Genomic DNA, 17,306 nt, shown 5'->3' with positions numbered 1-17,306 from the left:
AGTGCTTGATCAATAGTTTTTAACCAGAAAGGTTTAGATATTTTGCGACAATAATTCCACTTTCACTATTAAACGAGTTTTGGATTTTTTATCGAAGAAAAGGAAAAAATTATCACTTTTATCAATACCATAAAGTCTATATAAGTCCCTTTTTGCTTTTATTAGAAAAAGGACTGCAAAGAGAACATTCTAATTTATTAATTTTGAAGGAAATATAGGCAGGCCATATATCAAGATGGCTTGTAAATAACTTGTAACAAACTTCCAATTCCCCACTAAACCTCTCATTATCACAAAATACCACAATTTTTGAAAATCAAACATAACATTAAGGATAAGATATTACACCCTCAATGAGATTTATATGTCTATTATTTGTAAATAATTCAATTGAAAAAAGTTATTTAAAACTTATTGATTTTCAAAATCTTTATTAATATAATGAGTAGAAAAGTCTTCTTAAATAATATCAACATCAAGATTCATTAGTAATTATAGTTTTAAGTTATTATAAATTTAAATTATTACATGCATCCATCAATACTAATGATAAAGTAATAAATAACAAGGAAATATATAATCTTATTATTGTTTTAGAAAAAAGGAAAATTAAAGATAATTTTTAAAATAATATCATAAAAAAAATTTATCATATCAATTTTGATCATGTTATGTTAATTTAATTTTCACATAATTATTTAAAGAATAATATTTATAAGTATAAAGCAATCTTAATTACAAGTTTTTTTTCTTAAAAAAAAAAACACCTCATTAAATTTTGATTCTAAGCAATTAAAACACGAGTTTAAGTAACTAGCTTGGAATGTACTTTATAGATTTGCAATCCTATTTGAAGAAACATAAAACATAAAATTTCTAACTCCTTTACTATAAATTTATAAATTTTTTAAATATATAATTACTTTCCATAAATGACATCATATATGCATTGTAGATAACAATTATTTTATGCATATACTTTTTTTAATTAATTTAACGACATAGTTTTTATTTTTCATCATGTTTTATTGATCACTCCCAAATGTGTATGCCAAGGTGCAGTTCCCCATGTATAGGGAGTCAATTGTAGCTTTAAAATCTCGATGAGCCTAGTGTCAAACCTTAGGGAGTTCTCCTTGGAATGTAGGTGAAATGGAAAGTTTTGGAATATAAATGCTAAATTTTGAGGCAAATTCTTTCTTACAATTGTTTGAGAAGAAGGTGGATGAATGTTATAAAAATAGGGGAAAAAGAAAATGAACTCAAACTAAAATTTATCTTAACAAAATTTAACAAAATGCCAAGGATAGATGTATTCTTTGGGCTTCCTTCTTACCATGAAAAGATCCTTAAATAAGCTAACTCAATCAAGAATACCTATGGGTTTTCTTAGCTATAATATTTTCAATAAAACAACAATTTACATGAACCTAATGTCCTAAACTTCTTGATTAGACTTCCTTATAAAATACTTAAAGTTCCCCTACTGCCCATTTGCTTGCCAAATTGCAACATCAAGGACACAATAATGGTTACCTCAGGTCAAAATAGATCTCACCACTACACACTTGAGATTCCTTTAAAGGAGTCCCTAAACTTCAATTTCCGAGTAGCAAGGCATGACATTCTCACTAAAAAGGGAGAGCTCCAAATTACAAGTTAAATAAATCACTAATCATCCAAAATTAGAAGATCATTTCAAGGGTAAAAGGGAGGTCCTAAGGGTTCCCTTTCCTAAGCCTATTCTACTACTCAACAAGCAAAAAATAAGACTAGATTTAGGAGCCAAAATAGAGTATGAGGAAATTAATGAACATTGAAACCCAATATTCAAATCCAACATTGAAACTCAAGATTCAAATCAAACAATGCATTAATCCAAGTCTTGAAAATGAGTATATTCGATTCAATAGAAGGAAATGCATTTAGAATACTTCAAAGCAACTAAAATATGCAAAATAAGATGAGAAAACATGAGACAACCTAAGCTCTAGCCACCACAAGGTCTCCTCTCCAATTCTTTCTCCAAGGAAGAAGCAGCACCCCTAATAAAGGCTGCAAAAATCCTTTTTTATTAGCTCCCTAACCATGCCCTAGATGGTTTACGTACCATATAGAGGTATCTAAATATGAAATGGAAGATCCAATGGTCACTTGGAGAAGTTTGAAGAAAGGGGCCCCTGTGTGTGCTCATATTCTCAATGAAAAGTGGTAGCAATACTAGAGAAAGTGGCAGAACAATGGGATGTGGCGCCACTTTGGTACCACTTTCTCTAGTGAATCACCTTGCTTATTGACAAAAGTGGCAACAACTTTAGTGATTGGAGCAACAATATGTGTTCTAATGGTAAACATATGATATGATTTTTGCTATTTAAAAGTTTCAAATCACCAAATTAACTCAAATATGGATCTAGCATATATTTTGAACTTAATTTCAAGTTTAAGGAAAAAGAGGCAAATTGTAAGAGTTAATTTCAACTAAGGAAGAGAAAGGGGTTAAATATGCATAAATGAGAGACATAGGACTTGTGAAGTATAAGAAGATCTAAGAAAGGAAAAAGGAGTGAGTCATGAGCATGGAAGATAAGGAACAAGTGTTATGGAGAGAGTGAGAGAACATAAAAACATGGAAAAGAAGGTTGGAGTTGATAATTTGAAGTTCAACATGGGAAATAAAATTTAACATTTGGTAGTGGCACATACCTTGAATTTGAGGTGAATCCTGGAATACTTTTTTAGACTATTTTAGGTCAAATAATATATTGTTTTAAAGCTTGGGAAATTGGGAGTCCAACACTTCAAACAATGTATAAATGGAAATTGAAATGGAAAAGTTATGACTAGTTAAAGCAAGTTATGTAATGGTAGTATGTCAAATAGAAAATTTTCAATTTCACAACTTACCAAGTCAAAACGAATTTCAGCTACATATCAAAATTTGCAAAATTTTGACTATTGAAATACTAGTGATGAGTTTTTCAACTTTCTATATTGAAATCTTTGTCAAAATGCAACTTTTCATATTGAAATCAATTTTGGTGTGGTCTATTTCAATCCAACATAAGCTATATATCCTTGAGAATTGGTCATTTTGGAACTTCTCTAGCCCAAAACGGGCCCTAGATGTTTGCGAGTGATGACTATTAATTTTTAGTTACTTTTAAGTTTTTTTTAAGAATAAGTGGCCAATTAGAAGATACCACATGTCTTTTTTTTTTTTTTTTGGGGTTGTTATATATATGCTTTGTTTTAGGGTTTATGAAATATGGAACATAGAGAGAGATTAATATCTCATCTTGAAATTCTTCAATAAAGTTTTAGGCTTTCTTTTATTTTCTATTTTTTTTTCATTCCATTTTCTTGTCAACTAAACATGGGTGTGAAGAGAAATCCTCCACCATGTTTGAATACTTTTGTGTCATCTAGAGAAAGAAGCAAGGGAGATGGAGAAACCATATGAGGAATGTGTGGAAGGGCAGTAAACTCTAAACTATAACTATTTAATTTTCCATTTTCATTGTGACTGAAAGTATTATCTAAGTAATTCCTCTTGATTAAGGGACGATTAATGCATGACTTAGTACTAGTGATGCATAACCTCTTGATCATTTAATAACTCATTTTGATTGATCATACATGAGATTGAGATGAGGGTTAAGTTTAATTGAGGTCTAGATTAAATTGTTAAATAAGAATTTCAAACTTAAATTGATCTTAAGATGTGGTTTAATCTTGGATCAACTCTTTGATCCCAAAAGTAGGAAAAAAACTCACTTTCTCTCGTTAGATTCAAAATAATACTTGTGATCTTTTCTGGATAGTTCATTTTATTTTATTTTTATTAAATATTTTGTCATCCATTTTTTATTCTCGTTTATTAAAATTAGGGTTTCACTAAATTTAGAAAATAATTAATCATTTTATTTAAAAACAAGTAAACACATTAGAGTTGGTTCTAAAAAGTAATAACCCAAAATACTACAAAGATATGATAACCCTATCTCTCATTTTTCTTGACCAGGGTTACTATGTATTTAGAATTTATTATTTTAATTACAACAAGGATTGGCGATCAAAATGGGTCACCTTTAAGCTATGATAATTTTTTTTTTCTTTAGGCTGAATGTGCATTGAATCCTTTGTTAAATCAAGCTCACTTTTAATGTCATACTCACAAGGAGTATTATCAATATGTTCAAGATGAGTTTGATGAATCCCACCCCTTTCACTATTAGTTAGTTCTTATTAAACTCTTGTACAACTCTTATAAAAAATTTCAAATTCAAAATCTCTTGCAATAGCAAGAAGGCCAATCACATCAAGCTCATCACTATTTTTTGCTAAAGGTAAGCCTAATTCCACAATTTCATTATTATCATCAACCGTACCATATAAGGTATTCTTTGGCTCAAATTTATCCAAAACTTGAGTTGTTAGGTTAATGGGTCCACTCGAATTAAGGTTGAGTTGTTTCATGTTAGCATTGATTGCTTTTAAATTATTTGTTGCATCTATTTGGATTTCATTGTTTTCTTTAAATACATCCTCCAAAGTTTATTGATTTTGTGGAGCTATTGAAAAATTAGAGAATGATGATGGAATTGATCGAGATTGGAGATCACCTACTTAGTTGGAGTTAACATCAACATTTTCGGTTTCATTAATCTTTTCATAACTAAACTCATGAGTTTTTCTATAAGATTATCTAGTACCATCATGGTTACAATTGGTTTCATTTTAACTAAACTTTCCTTACTCAATATGTCTAAAACTTGGCAAGATTTTTTAGTTAAAGCATTGTAAAAACAAGATATAATTTGCCTAGGTTTAAATCCATGTTGCGGGATCCTATCCCTTTATTCTCAACTTATTTAAAATATGAAAGTCCTTTCAATAAAAAGGGAGGCCTATGTAAAGAATTATACTTAGAGCTAAGAGAAAATATTTTCCAATTAGATTCAACACCAAACTTAGAATGAGTTATGAAGTTACTAGAGGGTTGCGCATTGAAAGTGAAAGAGGAATGAATGGAGGGCTAAGATAGTTTCTCATTGATTTATACCCTTGGGCAAGCTTGAAATTTAGATGATCTTGTACTCAAGTATAATCTGATGTAGGCTCCATACTAAGGTATCCTTCATTGACTTGTAAACTGGTGTAAGCTAAACTTGTGTTCCAACACTACCATGGTAATGTAAGGAGAGACAGTGATGTCTTCTTCTTTAATTCTTTAATGAATCTTTAATCTTCTTTATTTTCTTATCCATATTTTTATTCTATTTTCTTGACAACCAAACATGGGTTGTGAGGAGAAATTTTCCATCATGTTGGCTAACTTGATGATTTGGAGATGCTAACATGAAGGTGGAGAATCCAAAGGAAGAGTAATAAGAACACAATAAAGTTATGGTTTCTTTATATTTCCAAGTTTGATTTGGTAGGAATAAATCTTCTAGGTTAGTTCACCCTAGGTAAGGTCTAGGGAATTCTTACGAAGGTATTAGTGATTCTTGGAAAGACCTAGATTACTAGTAGTTACATCAATTTGATTCTACTGTTAATAAATCTAAGGGTTGAATTTACAAGATGAATATAAGCCTGCAAGTGAATATAATCAAAAACTAGAATTAACCATCATATTTAATTGGTTTAAGAAATCCACTTTCAAAAATAAAAATCTAAGTGTTGGATGCAATATTGGTCTTGATACTTAATTTGATTTTAGATTGATTTTGATCCTAAACCATATATTTTACAATTTGTCTCTAAGGGTTCAACATTGGATTATGAAATTCTCCAAGACATTTTCTTTTGTTCTATTTATTTTATTAAATATTTTAAAAAATATTTATCCATATTTTATTCTTGTTTACTTAAATTAGGGTTTTGTTAGCTTTAACAAATAATTAATCCTTCTAATTTATAGACATTTGAATACATTAGTGCTAATCTTAAAAGATGACAACTTGGAATACTTTAAAATCTTGGTAACTATATCTCTGGTTTGATTTTCTTGGTCAATGTTATCACATATTTAGGTTTTAGTATTTTAATTATAATACTGATTATAAAAACTAATGGAAAAACCCCGAATCTCTTCGTTTCCCAAGCTCGAATCAAGTTAGGAACATGCTTAACTATCTTAGGCTTTTCTAAATCTTATACACAACAGAAAAATTGCATTTTTTTAAAACTTAATACGGATTCAAAAAATACTAAAAAAAACATACATGAGATTCAGATGTTCTTGAATTGATTCCATGTAATGAAGATGAAAAATGAAGTCGTAAGAAGTCTTGTAAACCTGGAGTCTTTCGCTTAATGACTTGAACCTTGATCTTGACATACTTCATTCTAGTAGGGATAGGAGAAAGGGTGAAGGCTATAATTCTCTCCTAGCTCTCTCTTTGGAGGTAGAAGACGAATTTATGAAACAAGTTATGAAAACCCTAATCCTTAAAAGGATCACAACAAGAAAAAAGAGATATGGTGACATTTATAATGAGTCAATATAAACATAGGGTGTCGCTACAACATAGCGTCACCTTATCCACTGACACCATAGAGGGTATCAATTGGTGACGTATTTGGAAGTGACACCAAAGCAGATAAATGGTGACACATTCAGAAGCAACACCATATATTTTTAGTTATATTTAATTTGATATAGAGTTGCATGAGATATATAAGGTGTCATATTAAATGCATCACCTTTTAGTTATGGTGTCACATTAAATGCATCACTTTTGAGTTATGGTGTCACATCATTGTAAATGATTATGGAAGATATGGTTGTTTTTTATTAATTAGCCTTTTGATTTTTGTAATGCTTATTAACAAATAAGATCAACTTGTGTATATTCTGTCCATAAATATAATAATCATATCACATTTAACTTATATTTTCGTAATGCTTATGGATTAACCTGTAATACATTATATCATATAGTGATATTTGTATATCAAATGTTTACAAAATGATAGTACATCAAACCCACCGAAACTAAAAAAGAAAAGTGAATACATATTAAAATATGATTTAGAAATGTTAAGCATTCCAACATTCATGTATACCCGCATTTCATATGCATAAACCCGACTAATCATAAAATGACACAAGAGTTGCATCCAAAAACCCAAAATTCTCAATACCAAATAAAGTAACATTGATGTCTTATAATGTATGGCATAAGAGTCACATCTAAAAACCCAAAATGTTGTTGTTTCTTTCTCCTTTCTTTTTATTCTTTATAATGTCTTCCCAAGAGTGTATACCTGCATTTCATAGTTTAATGAGATTTAGAGTTTTATTGAAAATAAAAATTAATTGATGTTATAAAAAATAAACAAATCTAAGTACTAATGTTTTCTTTTTTCTTTTTCCCATTTTGATATAAAAATAGTTTGTAAAGAATAAGTAATGTTATACAATACCAATGGAAAATTCATATAACAACTAAGGGACTCACCATGCATGATCATGATTTATCAATATGATTCATGATTAGTTATAACACAAAAGAAGTTAATTCTCCTCTAATTTCATCAAATTCTACCTGAGAATATGTTTTTTTTTTTAATCATAAAACTGAAATCAAATGAGAATAACATTAATATCATAATAATTGGAAGTATGAAACTAAGTACAATTCATTAAATGAGTAAAACCTTTAATACAATAATTGTAGAATCAACAATTATCTCTTTAATGAATCTCATAACAAAGCAGTCACATTTGAACTCAAATAAAAACAATTCAAGAAAATAAAAAATAAAGCAAAACTAGAAAATCAAAAAATAAATATAAAATTTTAGAAAATAGTAATCTTCCACTTAAAGTCTGCACTTTTTAAATTTATTTTTTTTATAATTCATTGTGCTTTTAAAAATCATTTTTAACATTTAATTCTTTTTATATATTTTTTTTATTTCTTGGAATGATTTTTTTAATTTCAATATTTTTTTAATGTTCATTTTGTGAAATAACAATGTCCATTAAATTTCATCTCAATTATATAAAATAAAATTTTAGTAACAAAATATAAAAATGTTTTCAACTACTAATATGAGAGGACATGATATTATAACAAGCTTGAAGATTGTGTATATAAGACAAAAAACCTAATTCATTATTAAAAAATGTTAAGAGAAAAATTAGTATGAGAAAGAATTAAAGAACCTTTCATAAAAATTATTAATTTTTCAGTCATAACTCCAATTAATATTTATTTTTTCTAATTAAAATAATTAATAAAAAATCCGGATATGAAAAATATGTTCAAATAAAAATAATAAAAGATTAAAAACATCAAAGGAAAAGATATTCAATATTTTAAATTTTACTTTTGATATTCTTTAGATCAATAAATTATCAAATATCTTTTTCAGAAAAAAAGAAAAATGAAGAAAATGAAGAGTTTTATGGAAGGGATTGGAAAATTTTTTGTAATAAAAGGATTTTATAGAAATTTCCTAACTTTGAAAGGAAAATTTCATCATCAAACTCAAATTACTCCAAAATTTGGTCAATGCATATAAAAACATTAAGAAAAGAAGACAAAAATAAAACAAATTTTTAGAATCCTTTTGAGGGAGATGACAATATTGAGAATAATTTTCTCAAAAATTATTTTCCAAATATTACCAACAAACATCTTCATCACAACATATTATAATATTCTTAGAAAATAAACAAATTAAAGGAAATTTCATAGAAAATCAAAAGAAAATTATAAAATATCTTTTTCAAAAAAAAAAAGTTTTATGGAAGGAAAATTTATGTAATAAAAGGATTTTATAGAAATTTTTTAACCTTGAAAGGGAAATTTCATCATCAATCTCAAATTACTCTAAATTTTGGTGAACACATATAAAAACAATAAGAAAAAAAGGTAAAAATAAAAAACAAAAAACAAAAAACATATTTTAAGAATTAAAAAAATATATGAATAGGACAAGATGAGATATTCACCATAATACCATGTAAAAGAATTAAAAAAAAAAATCAAAATATGAGATTTGATCATTTTTATAATCATAAAAATTTTCATTCCTATTTAAATTTTAAAAAACAATTCATTTACATTAATAAATAGAAAATAAAATTAATTTCTTATTGTTAATTCCAACATTCTAAACCAACTCCAACATGACATGAAAACTATTTCATTTTTCCTTTTGTGGGAGATAACAATATTGAGAATAATTTTCTAAAAAATTATTTTTCAAATATCACCGATACATATCGTCATCACAATATACTATAATATTCCTAGAAAACAAACAAAAAATCTCATCAAAAGAAATTTCTTGTAAGATCAAAAGAAAATTTCATACTGTAAAATGTTTATCCCTCATTTTGAGTATAAAAGATATTAAAAAATCATTCATTTATCTTATTTTCATTCGTTTTGGGGTTTATGGATTTAACAATGAAACAAAAGATATGGTGGAATGTTAAACCTAATTTTTACTTTCCTGCAACTCAATAAAAAAAACACTATTTACACAGTCTACATTACAAATATACCAAATCAATGAATGTAAATCAGTTGTGCTAATAAAGATTTTCGCATTAATAAAAAAAAAAGAAAAAAAAATGATAGATCTAAGAGATTTTGGGTTACCTGAGAGTCCACAAAGTAGAGAAGAGTAGTTGTGTGTGAACTATGGGTGTGAGAAGAGAGGTAGAAGAAAGTTATGGTTATGGGTTATGGAATGAGATTTTTTTGGATTGTGGGAATGTGGAAACAATGAGTTTTTTTATATACTATCATTATTCTCAAAGTGGGCCCATTTAGTTATAATATTTTAAAATTTTTATTTTATATGGTGTCACTTTTTTAAAATTGACACTAAACTTAAAATTAATATCATCTATCCTAATTAAAATTTTTTATATGATGTGTCACCTTTATGAATTTTAAGTCATATGGTGTCATTATTTTAAAAGTGACACCATAAATAGTGACACCATAAATTATTTTTGTTGTAGTGGATATTTATAGGGTTCCCCAATAAACTTAAGTGACTTGAGTCCACTAAGGGCTTGAGTTATTTAATCTCACCCAAAATAGGTCTTAATTGATTAATTAACCCGATAGGGCTTACTAATTAATCAATTAGTATAATATAGAGACCTTGTTCACTTACTCTTGCGCAACCTTACATAAATACCAAAATCCCCTTATACACAAAAGTGAACTTATAGCCAATCTAACTCTTATAACTTGTGCCAACAAGGTATATGAGCTCTATGTGTGGACCACTAGGACCCATAGGAATATTGGTTCCCTTACAATCTAATTTCAAAGTTTATTCAACATCTCACTATAGAGAATCAATTGAACTTCAGAATTCTATATAAATAACAAAAAGACAGTATGTGCTTAAGTCTGTGACCTTGTATCCATTGCATTCAGTCTCCCCATGAACTGGTGTCCATAATCTAACAAGGTGAAAGATATAGTCTTTCAAGATTATCTCTATTATCCTTGAGTTACAAATCCTCCTATTGCATGTTCAACTAACATGTCTTAATTGTCCAAGAGCTAACGTTAAGTTCCACTTAAGGAACTACTATGATCATATTTTACATGAACATGCCTCCTTAGGATCACCTAAGGGGGACACTTTATCGTAATTCCATAAGATATCATGATGTCTCTATTAAGAATACCTATTGTTACTAACTTTCATCAATAATGACATAATCCATATATAGGGAATATATGATTAGCTTACGATCTCACTTGTACGTTAAAACCACTTCAACACAACGCTCAATATTCCTAAGGTTGAGAGACAACATAATGAAGTAACTTGGTGAAGTCGTGAGTACTTGGTAGCCTTAAATCATGACTCATTGAAGGTCCTAGTCAATGTATAACCACACATATTAGTGCACTCACCATGGAAAACTCATCCTACCAAAACTAACCATCTCTTCAATTATGAGGTGGTACATTATAACTTATAATGAGTTGCCTAAACCTAAGAATCGAGTTTGAACAAGTCATTTATTTGCAGGGAACCTATGACTTAGATCTTCTATACAACTCCTAATGCACCCAAGTCACATACAATGCAAAAGACATAGGTTAGAGCGCTTACAAGGTATAATACATGTAAATAGAATAGATAAAACAGAACTTGAATTTTATTAAATAAACAATAAAAATCCAAAATTTAATTACACCATGTTATGCTTTTAAGGGATTTATTCTAGGAAAAACATGAACTAAGATTATAGCATCTTTATATCCTAGTCCCACTTAGACAACTCTTTAAATTGAAATTTACAAACTTTCTAAAAAGAAGAATCTAGGAAAATGGAATCTAAATCATGTGGAACTTAGGCTAGTAAGGTTGTTGATGAGTCTAGATACCTTAAAAATTAACAACTAAGTCAAATCATTACTAAAACCAATTAAGCTTTAAATTAGATTGGTATCATATTTGCCCAAAATAAGGGCTTAAAATAAAGCATGTTGAAATACCACTATTTTTTTTCTCACTAAATAAGAAAGTTTTAAAAATTATGAAACTCTCAAGATAGTCTAATAAATTATAAAAATGATTTGGAAGCCCATAAGAAACTCAAATATAGAGTACCATAATTTCACATATCCTAAATTTTTTCAACACATAATGTTGAAAATCTTCTATCATCTACCATATTTTTTTCTTATGCAAACATATTTCAAACCAAGTGGAATTGGATTCTTTGGTTTTATTTTTGAATTTAATAATGTACAAAAATACCTATTGGTTAACAGTCTTAGCCAAGGCATCCCGTAATTTCAAGAAACACAATGGTTCAAAACTACCTAAGTTGAATCACCTTATTTTTCATCAATTTATCTAGAATTTTTACACAAGAGTATCGCAATCCAAATGTAATGAAACCTAGATGATTAGACTCATTATTGAGTCAATTATTTTACAAAATTAATAGAAGTACTATTATCCTTCCAAAAAAATCTCAAAATTTTAAGAAATGTGATTGGTTCACAACTTGACTAGAATTTTCTTCTAAGGCTAACATTGTTCAAATATAACTAAGCTTAAGTAGTTAGATTCATTATTGAGTATAATATTTTATAAAAATAATCTGGTTTCCTAATAATATCCTTCTATTGAACTCCAAAATATTTAAGATCCCAAGTTGGTAAGAATACCCAAAACATGGTATTCCTCTTCCATAAGATTGTTTCTTTTATCCATAAAGTTATCTCCATCAATCCAACTCAAATATGTTAATTGGATTAGAAATGATTAAGCTTTGAATAAGTTTTTCAAGGTTGCAATAATTTGAGTTTTTACCCACTGTGGGTTGAAAAGGTATTGCCAATCCCCTTTAGTAGCATCACCAAAGGAGTTCATTCTCATACACTTTTAACAACTAACTCAATATATTGCATTCAACGTGATTATGCTTTGAATGGGTTTATCCAATATTGCAATAATTTAGGTTTCCTATTGTGGGTTGAAAAGGCATAACAAATCCCTATAAGCAGCATTGCCATAGGAGTTCATTCCTACACCGTTTCAACAAATATATATGGACTAAGACTTAGAACCTTCCTTCATTTTCTAAGCTACCAAACAACCCATAACCTAAAAAAAATAATGTTCTAACTCTTGCATTATGATCTTATTTTAAGTAATGAGAAGACTCACAACTAGACACATGTATTTGACATTAAAAATTATTTCTATACTAACTAATTAACATTTTCGTTCATTTTCTCAACAATCAAACAATATGAAAAGTAAAGGAAAACTAATTAAAAATACTCAAGACTTAAACACATATGTAACAACCTAACTCTAGCAATATTTTCCCAAAGAATGAGGTAACGAAAATAAGGAAGAGTAAAAAGAAAAGTAGCACTAGTAGTAGTAGGGAGGAATGAAGAGAAATAGGTTTTCTTTAAAATTTCCTTCTTTTAAACTCGCTCTCTCTTGAAGAAGAAGAAAATGAAGAAAATAGGTTTTCTTTAGAATTTTCCTCTTTAAGCCTTAGGGAAAAATGAAGAGAAATAAGTTTTCTTTAGAATTTCCCTCTTTTAAACTTTCTCTTCAATTATGAGTGGACTTAGATGTCTTTTCTTAAATTAAAAAGTGACAAATGCCCCTAACACCCACCCCCTCCCTCTAAAATTTTAGATAGATCACATTTGTCATGTATTGCGGAATTTTTTTTTAATGTCTTTATGTGTGACATTTGACATTTCCTAGATATGATATGTGGCACTTTCAGCACACATTGAAGCGACTAATAACTTAAGTTAATGTTAATCTTTCCCAACTTATTTATGTGATCTTAAGGTTATTTAATTTTATTTATAGCTCATGAAAATAAAGTTTAATTATTAAAATGCCATAAGGCATTATTTTAATACTTAATTTGTCTAGAATTGCATAGTAGCTTAATTTCTCTACACTGTGTAGCACAATAATTTTAGATCATTGTTAGAGTTATTTCAACATAGATGAAGAACTATCCATTCTCTTTATTATTTATGAATCATTAATAGTTAACTTGATGATGTCATTCATCAAATTCCTACTTATTTAACTTTCTTTGTACCTGCTTTTCACAAAATTGAGAAAGAACCTTTGTTTAGATGAATTGAATGATTAATTACCATGGATCACTTAAGTGCTTACTATATCAGTGAATCTCTTTTATGGTCAAAACTTTAGCTTTGGAATCGAAGATGAGGTTTTCTTGAAACCTCAGTCTTGATAATGATAAACTTAAGGTCAAGTTGTCTTGATAAGAATCCTTCTATCATTCATGGGAGCCTTCTTATCATTTTTACTTTTTATTTTCCAAAAAATGATCAGTCATTTACTAATTTTATCATGTTTTTATGTAGCCTTTCTCTGAAACCTCCCAACATCTTAAGAACAAAGCAAACTTAAATTTTCTGAATTAGAAGTCTTGAAATAGAAATGTCTCACTTCTCATCAATATGCAAGCTTTGGTACAAATTTATCTGGGTTAAAAATGGGAAACAAACACTAGACCAAAGAAATTAAAGAAGAATACAATAAGCTCAAAAGTCACTGTTTTATATACTTAATTAACCCTCCAAATATAACTGAGATACTAACATCACTTGAACTACGTACCTAAAAGTTCAAATTTGCCTCCACTATTTGTACTAAAATTACATTTCCCTCCTATTATAAGACCTTAAATTATATGAATCCATCAGGGCTACAAGAATTTCCCATGACTCGAGATCAAATTTGGTTATCAATATTATTCAGAACTAAAACTGGGAACCTTTTGTTATTGTCTATGTACGGGAATGGGCTCAATGAGTAGTGACAACACTCTATCCTTAGTTTCACCATCTTCAATACCATGTCCATCTCCATGCTGATACATGCACTGGGCCATCCTAGCAAAATTCGTTGCAATTCTAATAAAAGTTTCAGGTAATGGAGACTCTACAGCTCCATCTTCATTTAGCTTCTTCCATGTCCCTTCAATCAAATAGCTTATGTGTTTACGGGCGTCTTCTTCAGAAGCACCAGTTTCATACATGTAACACTGGATTGACTTGGGAACATCTCCTCTTTTCAACTCATCCTAAGACAAGGATAAAAAGACCATTATAATGTGTCTATGAACAGAAATTACAGAAATATACATTTATCAGGACTCGTAAGGAGATTGTGAGAGAGAGTAGCATACAGACCAGTGATGTTCCCAGATCATCTGAAAGCCTTGAAATCATTGATGACCAGCGGATAATATTGTGATATCTCTCTAAGGATTGCAAGGCCTCCTTGGTGATTGGATTTGTGACAAAAAAATAAGCGTGGACTAGTACTACAGGACCTGACATCGAAATCCATGCATTGCTAATGTATTCTTGTAGGGTTGGTTTATATCCACTGTAGTACCACTTTGCCTCCAGTAAGAAAGATTTACATAAGTCTGACCACTGAAGGATTAATCATAATAACATGAGTTAAGAGTACCACATGCATGTAAACAGCATATAATGGAATGAGTTCAGAGTTGCAGATAATACCACTTTTCTAAGATAGGAAATTATCTGTAAACCATGTTCCTTGAGAGCATCATAAGCCATTTCATTAGTGGAGTTGTAGAGAGCAAGGAAGCACAACTTCATGTATTCTGGAAGTGGATCCATTGCATTGATATCCCACCTAAATATGTAAAGAAGATATTTGAATTTTTAGAGCAGCTGACTAAATCAGAAGCATATGATGCATAGAGGATATGGGAAGACAGACAAACAGTAACCTGTCAACAGCATCTGTAAAAAGCTCAAGTTCATCCAATGTACCATAAACGTCGTAAACATCATCAATTATTGTTATGAATGTGCCAACCTTCGTGAGCATTCTCCTACAATATCCATACTGAGGCTCGAATATCACTCCCACAGTCCATAGGAAATTCTCCATCAGCCTGTCCCTAGCAAATTTCAACTTTTCTCCCAGGCGTGTACTCCTCCACCAGCTTTATAGGAGCCCAGAGAGACAATAAAAATATTCTAAGAGTATGATATAGAGTTTTTGGCTGGATCTCAAAACATTAAGAATGTTGATGAACTAATTACCTAGACATGTGTTTTAGATCCTCCTGGTGTGTGGCTTGTACCATATTGAAGTCCAATTTAGCAAACTCCAGCAAGATAGGATTCATGTCCTGTCTTTTCTCGTATATGTCTATGAACCACCTTGCCTCTAACCTTGGCATTCTCCAATGCAATGGAAGCTCTAAGGCATGGTTCACCTCAATGGCAAGATTTTGATCTATGTTGTGCTCAAGGCCCTTTCCAAGATGTCTGTGTGCGAAATCTCTGGCCTGCTCCAAGGTACTTTCTCCTTGTACACAAAGGTATGAAGCTTCGTACAAGCAGAGCACTCCCTTCATATCTTCACACAGGCATGCCTTAAAGATCCCTGTTTCGTCCTTGAATCTACTAAAAACATCTGCATTAATAAGAGTGCTTTCTAGTTAAGTACCTAATTTTATTTGGGATAAAGTCATAGCTTACACATATCTGCAAAAAGCATTATAAGAGCTTCCAAAAGAAAAAGGGATAAACAAATAAGAGACCAATATTTGTATTGTTGCCTATAGTTCATTTAAATTTAAGTTCTTAACTTATTTAAAACAAACAAAATGAATAAGTGAATCCTACACAGCCACACCTTCAGGCACATCATAGCCATGCTGCCTTAACAGTCTAAATTCAAGAGCTGTTGCATATAAATCATCTTTCTTCCACTCTTCGTGCTGATTGTACTGGTTGTATATGCTGTCCAATATTCTCTTTATTGCATCTTTGAAGTGATAATATAGTCCAAGCCTTTGCAAAACATCGATTAGCTCCAGCTGATCCAAAGGCTTCTTCACTTTCCCAAGCATTGGCTTCACATCTCTCTTTAGCTTATCAAGTCTTCTGGTGTATATTTCTCCCTGCATACATAACCATGTATTTGTTAGTAGCACCAAGTGGAACATTAATAACTAGAATTAACCTGTTAGCAATATTCATGATATATAAACCTACCACATAATCACTTCTCAGTGATTGCACATAATCATAGTCCCAAATGGGAGGATGGTAGTTTGCAGTACGCCGAACAATGATTTCCTCGCAAGTGCTGTTGCCAATCATGGATTGGTTTCCTGGAGGAGAAGCCTTGCAACTGCTGGATCTTCTCATAATTGGAAGTCTTGTGTGAGTGATCAGATTAGGAATTGAAGCAAGCATGGAAAGAGCCGTGGAGATATGTTAGTATTTATAAGCATCTACAAAGGTTTCAAGCAACGCTTCCAAACCTAACTTTATAAATGATTTTCAAATTGTTCATTTCAAAAGATTTGAAACCACCTCGAATACTTTTACTATTTTAGCAATATGAGAATAGGACTTGGATCAAGTAAATCTAATAAAGGGATTTTGGAATAAATTTGTAACAAAGTTGTTTTAATTTAGACTGTAGAGGACTATAAAAACATTTTTGGCCAGTATTGAATTGACTTTGCTGAGACAGTTGAGAAGGTTGGTGTTGCACAGTTCTAGGGGGGGATCATTGGATATTGAGCCTTTAACATTTTTAATTAAATAATTCTATTAATTTCTTCAAATTATTAGATCATTTTTTGAATCTCTCAAATATCCTAAATTATGGAGTGAGTATAGAAAAAAAAAATATTTTAGCTTATAATACTTTTATTAAAATAACTTCTATTAGAAATACATTATTTACAAGAAAGCAATGAATTTTCAAATATAAAC

At 29.7% G+C, this 17,306-nt stretch overlaps 1 protein-coding gene across 1 annotated transcript; it reads right to left on the bottom strand.

The window, feature by feature from the left end:
- Positions 1-13,945: 13,945 nt before the first annotated feature.
- LOC100855016 ((-)-alpha-terpineol synthase) lies at positions 13,946-16,801 on the bottom strand. The gene is made up of 7 exons (XM_059742212.1): positions 16,575-16,801; positions 16,213-16,480; positions 15,615-15,990; positions 15,296-15,514; positions 15,060-15,198; positions 14,721-14,969; positions 13,946-14,611 (listed from the first exon to the last, which is right to left on the bottom strand). Exons 1-7 carry the CDS (start codon positions 16,776-16,778, stop codon positions 14,309-14,311), a joined length of 1,758 nt encoding a protein of 585 aa, XP_059598195.1. The 5' UTR covers positions 16,779-16,801; the 3' UTR covers positions 13,946-14,308.
- Positions 16,802-17,306: the final 505 nt, after the last annotated feature.

This window comes from Vitis vinifera, chromosome 13, assembly GCF_030704535.1.
Source record: "Vitis vinifera cultivar Pinot Noir 40024 chromosome 13, ASM3070453v1".
NCBI classification, from domain to species: Eukaryota; Viridiplantae; Streptophyta; class Magnoliopsida; order Vitales; family Vitaceae; genus Vitis; species Vitis vinifera.
This window is presented reverse-complemented; position numbering and strand designations above follow the sequence as displayed.

Excerpts from the sequence above, each read along its gene's own strand:
- LOC100855016 (XM_059742212.1), bottom strand. The coding sequence starts at position 16,778 with ATGCTTGCTTCAATTCCTAATCTGATCACTCACACAAGACTTCCAATT. Across the intron at positions 15,991-16,212 it reads TGGCTATGATGTGCCTGAAG|ATGTTTTTAGTAGATTCAAG; the intron begins GTGTGGCTGTGT and ends TTATTAATGCAG. Across the intron at positions 14,612-14,720 it reads ATGATCTGGGAACATCACTG|GATGAGTTGAAAAGAGGAGA; the intron begins GTCTGTATGCTA and ends TCCTTGTCTTAG.